The sequence below is a fragment of the Myotis nattereri genome (assembly GCF_964212035.1).
Source record: "Myotis nattereri genome assembly, chromosome: 3".
Classification (NCBI taxonomy): Eukaryota; Metazoa; Chordata; class Mammalia; order Chiroptera; family Vespertilionidae; genus Myotis; species Myotis nattereri.
Window position 1 is genome coordinate 205,010,723 of NC_138077.1, and position 7,452 is coordinate 205,018,174.

The window sequence follows — 7,452 nt, forward strand, 5'->3', positions numbered from 1 at the left end:
GTTGTTATTGTTAGGATGGTGACGATGATGCCTTCTAAACCCAGAGACGGAGGGCAGAGCTCTGTGCCCTCCACTCACCTCTGCCCCAGACACCCTCCACCATGGAGGTTAAGACCTGCAGAGTAGGGACACTAATCCCACCGAAATGCTGGGGGTCCTGGCACAGCTGCGTGGGATGGGGGTGGGGTGGGGTGCTTTGGGGTACTGGATTGGCAGCTGTCCTCTGTGGCCAGGTAAGGAGGGAGGGAGGGAGGCACCCAATATTTCTGGGCCCCTCCTTATGGGCATGGCACTTTGCAAAGGATTTATACATCTTGTTTCCTTTCCACTTAGTATGGATGATGAAGCTGGGCCCAGAGATGTGACAGGACTGGCTAAGGTCGCACAGCTTCTGAGTGGTGGTGCTCACACTCCAGTCCCAGTCTTGCTGGTGCAGAGACAACCTGGTGAGAGAACCAGAAAGCCAACCTCATCGCCTGAATGCCTGAAACTCTCTTCCAAATCCAAGTCTGTCCAACACCCCCACTTCAAACGTCAGCCGGGGACACGTCCTCCAGGAAGCCCGCCTGGATTTCCCCGTCTGGCTCTGGCCCTACAATCCTGTTTTCTGTGACAGGTACATGCACTGGTAGGGGCTGGCAGGGGCCCCATCCTGGCCAGGCCAGGATTCAAAATGGCTCACAAAGGGATTATCTCGGAAACGCCGCCGCCCTCACGGGGAAACACCCCGAAGCTGCTGCAGGAAGGGCTGTGGGCCAAGCCTGCCCAGGAGTCAAAGCTAAGTCTTGGCTATTTAGGAGGCAGCTCCTCAGTGACTCACTGTTTGGGCCTTTGTGACCCAGGCCAGGAGCCAGGGGCTGCCAGGAGGTGCCCTCATTAAAACCAAAAGGCGATGGTGAGCACCGAGGGGCCGATGACTCACCGCAGCCGGGGCTCTTGGCCAGTGGACTCACCTCTCCGGCCCCTGGGCCCCCAAGTCTGCTCTGAGTGGGTGAGAGAGCCCAGCATGAAGAGTCCCAGGAGGAGTTTCGAGCAAGAAGTGGGAGGGGCAGGAGGCGGGGCCGCACCCAACTTCACTGACTTTACTCTCATGTCAAAAGCCTTTCATTCCAACCCTGTGCCAGGGATCCCAGCGGCCAGCCTGCCTGTCCCTCTCCCAGGGGACACCTCCTAGGACTCCATCCTGGTGGCGGGGAGAGGGAATCTGGGCTGGGACGCTTTCCTGTCTGCAGTGTGCAACCGCCTCTCCTCTGAAAGGAGGTGAAGGCCAGGCTCCCAGTCAGCTCCCGGGAGGGTGTTCCTGGCCTGCGGTCAGCTCAGGGCCACAGCACGGCTTCTGTCGTGGGCCCGGGCACTTTTGCTTTCGTGGGCCTTCTCCTGTGTTAAAAAAAAAAAAGAAAAGAAAAGAAAGCAAATGTTGTGACCTCATTGGTATGGAGAGAAATAGAAGGCAGACTGGATTATAGTCATTCTTCTGATTTTAAATAAATTAGAACATTGTGAGGCATCGAAAGGCATCGTGGGCGCTGGGCAGTGTGCCTCCTGTTGGCAATTAGTTAAGCCCTTTGATCTGCCTGGCCCAGATCCTGCTCACCATGGACGTAGGCGTGTGCCTCAGTTTGCCTCTCTGTAGAGTGGGCATGATGGTAGCAGCCGCCTCGTGGGGCTATGAGATCCCAGTGAGGGGGGCTGGGCGCAGTCCGGCACAGACTAAGTACTCCGTGTGGGCTCCCCGCGTAGCTGCATGTGAGCTTCACACGAAGGAGGCAGGGGTGCGATGCCTTCTCTCCTCATGATAGGAAAACCAGGTTCTGAGCTGGGGAAAGGACCTGCCAACAGCCACATAACAGCCCTGTGGCTCAGTGGTTAGAGTATCGGCCGGTGCACCAAAGGGTGGCAGGTTCGATTCCTGGTCAAGGGCACATACCTGGGTTGCAGGTCGGTCCCGGCCCCCATCAGGGCATATGAAGGAGGTAACTGATTGATGTCTCTCTCACATCAATGTTTCTCTCTTCTTCTCTTTTCTCTTCTCTTCTCTTCTCTTCTCTTCTTTCTCTCTCTCTCTCTCTCTCTCTCTCTCTCTCTCTCTCTCTCTCCTCCCCCTCCCTTCTCTCTCTCTTTGCCTCCTTTCCACTGTCTCTAAAAATTGATGGAGAAAATATCCTCGGGTGAGGATTAACAAACCAAAAAGCCACGTAATAAATGATGGACTTGGGACTCGGAGGCCAAGATGAAGCAGCTCCCAGGCCCCACAGGTTGATGGAAGTGGTTGGTCAAGTTATCCCAGTCCCGGGCCAGGAAGGAGGGCCGGGCAGGAGGGAGACGCGCCAGGGCCGGGTCTGGCCTCAGTTCTGCCCAAGTGGCCTCCAGGGAGGGGCAGCCGCCGGCCAACCAGGCGCTGTGAGCCCAGGGCCGGTGGGATTGGCATTTCTGACCACGACAGAGCCACCCTCTCCTCTATCCCTCCGACCGTGGGGACAGCAGCTCGCCCTGGGGGACAAGCTGGGCTGGGGGCTGCTGTCTCCCCGACCCAGCCCCTAGGTGACCGCAGAGAGCTGGAATGCGGGTTCTCCCGCTGACTCAGGCCCCCTTCTCCGGCAGCCACACTGCCCCACTGCTGGGGAGCTGGGGGAGACAGGACTCCCATCTGGGAGGTTTTCACTGCTTGTCACATCAGCAGGAGCCGCCCCAGGAAAGGACAGGAAAGGAAAACCCTGGCCGAGCTCCCAGCCTTCTGCCGTAGGTTCTTGGACAAAGGCCGCCCAGGCCCCGGTGTCCTGCGGGGGTCAAGCGGCTCTTGGCTGCCCTCTGGGCAGCACGGAGGCCAGGGGCAGAGGCCCAGCGCAGGGAGAAAGGACAGACGTGGCACTCCCAGGCCACGTGAGCTTCCGTGTCTCCGCCTCTGTGGGCCTCAGTGGCTGCATCAGTAAAACAGGGGTGAGATCAAAATACCCAGAATGCAAAGCCCCTGGCACCGCCCCTGCCCGGAGCCCATCAGCAGGAGCCGCAGAGGGTCTGGGGAAGGGGCGAGGAGATGGATGGGAGGGCCTGAGAACAGACAGCCAGAGGGCCCCTCCCCCAGGCCTTGGCCCGTCAGACCTGGAAGTGTGTTTGCATCACTGGGCACTCAGGGGTTAATGATGGGGAGTGGACAGGGCCGGGTATTTAACTATTAAGGAAGCGCCCGCCCGCAGACCAGAGGTGCCCCTGCTCACCTCCTTCTCTGCAGCCCAGGTGCCAGCTCCCAGCTCCCAGCCCCGGCCCTGCTCACCGCCCCTCCCCCAAGATGAAGCCTCCCCCTCTTCTGACCTTCCTCAGCCTCCTGGGTAAGTGACCTCTGTGACCTTCACCCTTCCCCTGACCCAGCCAGGAGCCCCAAACTCCCTGGCCCGGGGAGGGTGTGGTGGGTCATCCTGAGGCCAGTCCTGCTTGAGCCAGCACTGGCCATTGGGAGGGTGCGGGTGGGAGGGATGCCTCGGAGGCGGCCTGGGGGGCATGAGGAAGGGGTTGGCTGGGACCCCACACAGCACACACAGGGCTCCGTCACCCACACTCCACCCCCCACCCTCGCCTCCATGGTGGAAGGATCTGGAGGGACCAGGGGAGGTCCAGGTGGTTAGGAAGCCCAGCTGGTGGCGTCCAATGGCACATGGTGGGAACAGGGTGCGTCTGGGGGCCCAGGCCTGCCAGCTGGGGGAGGGTCAGGACCCGGGAGAGATTTGGGGAACAGTGGGGTTATCCTGGGAGGTGGCAGAGGAGAGGGGGAGGGGATTGGGTGCAGTGACATGAGGGGGGGAGGTGCAGTGACCCAGGTGCAATGGAGATATTATTACCGATTAGCGTTATTGATATTGGGAGGGAGGTGCTGGGGACACGAGGTTAACTGGACAGAGAGATGTCTGACTGGGATGGGAGGGGACCTCAGGGGACGCTCAGGGATCTGAGGGCACCGCCCGCCCTGCAGTGGCCCTGGCTGGCGGGAACCTGCTCCAGTTTGGGGTGATGATTGAGAAGATGACCGGGAAGTCGGCCCTGCAGTACAACGACTACGGCTGCTACTGCGGCATCGGCGGCTCCCACTGGCCGGTGGACCCGACGGACTGGTGAGCGGGAGGCCCACGGGGGCCTGTCTGGGGGTGGAGGAGCTGGGGGAGCACCCCTGGAGGAGGGAGGAGCCGAGGCCATCTAGAAAGGGGGGCTGGCCTCACCTGGGAGCCCCCCGAGCAGGCCCTGGTGACCCTTCCAGGTGCTGCCATGCCCACGACTGCTGCTACGGGCGCCTGCAGAAGCTGGGCTGCGAACCCAAACTGGAGCGGTACCTTTTCTCGGCCAGCAAGAGCAACATCCTCTGCTGTGAGTGATGCTCCGACTGCCAGGGAGGGGGCTGGCGTCAGGCAAGAAGCCCCTCCTGACGGAGACCCCGGTACTGGGCCCTGGGCTGGAGGGATGGGGTCTCCCGCCATCACAGAACCAGGAGAGGCATGTCCACCCCCACCTGCTCCGCCTGGCACCCAATCTGGAGCCCTGTGATCCCTCTGGCCCTGTCCTGGCCTCAGGCGCTTCCCCCATTCAGAGGCCTCCCTGTTCCAGGGGCTGGGAGAGGAGCCAAGGGGCAGAGCTGAGCCAGGCCCCTGAGGAGCCACACCCACACACCCTCCCCAAGCCTGGCAGCAGCTCGAGGTCAAACCCCCAGGACAGAGCCTCAGGGCACGGGCCCAGGCAGAGAGCGGGCGCTCTGGTTTGGGACAGCAGACGCCATGCCCGAAGGCTGCCTCCCCCAGGGGCTGCCAGACTGGGCCCATTTGCTCAGCGTTGCCAGGCCCCATGCCCACTTGGACCAGCTCCCTTTCCTCTGGTCCCCACCCTGAGAAGCAGCCTGGACCAAGTCAGAGTGAGGAGGGCTTCACGCAGCCCAGCCCCCGCGGAGCCCAGACCAGCTAACCCAGCCATCTTCCAGCTGCAAAGCCGGGGTGGCCTGGAGGGGGAGCCGGGGCAGGGTGGGGCGCAGGGAGGGTCGTAGAAGACTCAGCTCAGACCCCGGGTTTGTGCTGGGGGAGGGCAGAGCCAGGACCACAACCACCGGGGGCAGATTTGGCTCAGTTTCTTGATCCTGCAGCCATCTGCTCAGCGAGGCAGCTTTGTCAGGGAGTGAGCTCCCCACCCCTGGGGGTGCCTGCAAGGCCGGATGGCCCCAGTCAGGGCAGTGCTGGGAGGTATAAGGTGGGTATGGACACAGGCTCGGGGCTGGGCACCCCTCGAAAGCCTCTGCCTCCTCATCTATGAAATGGAGGTAGTCACACTCACTTGCCCAGCTTCAGTCCAGCTCCTGCAGGAACCACCCAAAAGAAATGACTCGACCCTTAAGCCCCTTCCAACTCTGAGTTTTGCTGAAATAGCACGAAAAATGGAGAGCGACCGCCCAGAGGAAAGAGCCCGGGACATTTCTGAGCTGTGGACGTGGTCCTGGGGACAGAAAGAGCCAGGGCCACTGGGCAGACAGGCAGGGAGGGAAGGCGAGGCTTAGGGCCTCCGGTGCTGGTACCAGTTCTGCTCCCCCGCTGGGTGGGGGCACACACGTGAGGGGGATGGGCAAGGTAACTGTCAGAGAAATGGGCTCCGTCTACTCACAGAACCAAGCACAGGGGCCCAGCCTCAGGCCCCATGGCCTCCAGTCTGGGCACAGGCTGCTCTGGGCACGCACAGCCCATCTGGGATTGGGTCACTGTCATTCGTAATTTTCCTCTCGGCTTGATGGCTGCAATCCCCCGTCAGCAATACTTCACAGGGGGCGGGAGCTGCCTAGAAATCCCCCCTCCCCCCTTACTCCCCCCCCCCCCCCGCCCCGCCACAGATGAGAGTTAGTGGACCAGCTGCAGGGTGGAAGCGGGGGGGGGGGGGGGGGAGGGCGGGGGAGGGCAGAGGAGCGAGCTGGGGGAGGAGGACAAGCTTGCAGCCTCCCAGCATCCTGGCTGGCAGCCCTCCTGTGTCCGCCCTGTCTCTCACCCATCCCTGAGACGTCCCCATGAGAATGAGCTTCCAGCAGAGCAGGGGTGAGACTGTGGACCCGGAGCCTCGGGTCCCTGACTCGCCTTGTCCCCGCAGCCGGCAGAACGGCCTGCCAGCAAGAGACCTGCAAGTGTGACAAGACGGCTGCACTCTGCTTTCGCCAAAACCTGGACACCTATGACCGCAAATACGTCCGCTACCCCAACAAGCTGTGCACAGGCCCCAGCCCACCCTGCTAAGGCTGTGCCCCCCCTCCTCCCTGTGGCCTTCTGAGGCCCCGCCTCCAGCTGCTGCAGCCCCAGGCCTGGGGAGCATTGGCACCAAAGGCCCTCCTTCTGGAACATTCCTTTCCTGCAAACCCATCCCACCCTGAAGATGCCCAGAGTGTGGCCGGGACCATTGCTGGCCTCCCAGGCCATGTACCCCTTAGCAAGAGGCAGGCCCCGGAAGCTTCAGCACCCAGAAGATTCCATAACCCACCCCTGGACTCTCAGCTGCCTCTTCTCAGTGAATGCTTCTCATCCTATATAATAAAGAGGTGATATGCAAATTAACCCTCACGCCCTCACAAGATGGCTGCCTACGACCAGGCCAGCAGGGGGGTTAGTGAGGGACGACCAAACAACTGAACAAGCAGGCTGCGTGGGGCAACCAGGCCGGTGGGGGCGGGGGGCAGTTAGGGGCAACCAGGCAGGTGAGGAGGATTAGGAACCAGCGGTCCAGGATTGTGAGAGGGATGTCCGACTGCTTGTTTAGGCCCGATCCCAGGGATGGCAATGGGACATCCCCCGAGGGGTCCCAGATTGGAGAGGGTGCAGGTTGGGCTGAGGTTCCCCTCACCACCCCCCCCCCCCATGCATGAATTTCATGCACTGGGCCTCTATTAATTCTAATATTCTCAGGTTCTATCTTTGTAGAATTTGATGAATCTACAAATTCATTCACTCACTCATTCTTTTTTTGAGCACCACCCATGTGCGGGCAACGAGCTAAGCACTGGAAACAGCTGGAACAACCAATATGGGTGGCCCCTGCATGCGATTCCAACCTCCTGTCCTTTTGAAAACCCAATTGATAGACCTGAGGGCTCTCACCCTGCAGGGAGGTGTAGCAATAGTGCCCTCTTGTGAATATTCTGAGAACAGCAACTTAGTAAGAGAGGGACATTCTGAGGACAGCACCTTAGGAAGGGATTAGCTACAATAGTGCCCACTTGTGGACATTATTAGGACAACTGACTAGTAAGTGGTCAGTCGCAATAGCGCCCTCTGGTGGACATTTTGAGGACAGTACCCTAGTAAGGGGTTAGTTACAATACTGCCTTCTTGTGGACATTCTGAGAATGTCACCCTAGTAATGAATTCTGGAAGTCCTAAAAGAAAACCTATTAGGGCTCTCAAAGCCTTTGGCATTTACCAGGCACTGTTTTATGTAATTTTAAAAAAA

General features: G+C 60.2%; 1 protein-coding gene across 1 annotated transcript; it reads left to right on the forward strand.

Moving 5' to 3' along the window:
* Positions 1–3,286: 3,286 nt before the first annotated feature.
* PLA2G2E (phospholipase A2 group IIE) lies at positions 3,287–6,245 on the forward strand (the record flags this gene model as incomplete). Its single annotated transcript, XM_081086642.1, has 4 exons — positions 3,287–3,326; positions 3,965–4,103; positions 4,247–4,353; positions 6,103–6,245. 4 exons carry the CDS (start codon positions 3,287–3,289, stop codon positions 6,243–6,245), a joined length of 429 nt encoding a protein of 142 aa, XP_080942768.1.
* Positions 6,246–7,452: the final 1,207 nt, after the last annotated feature.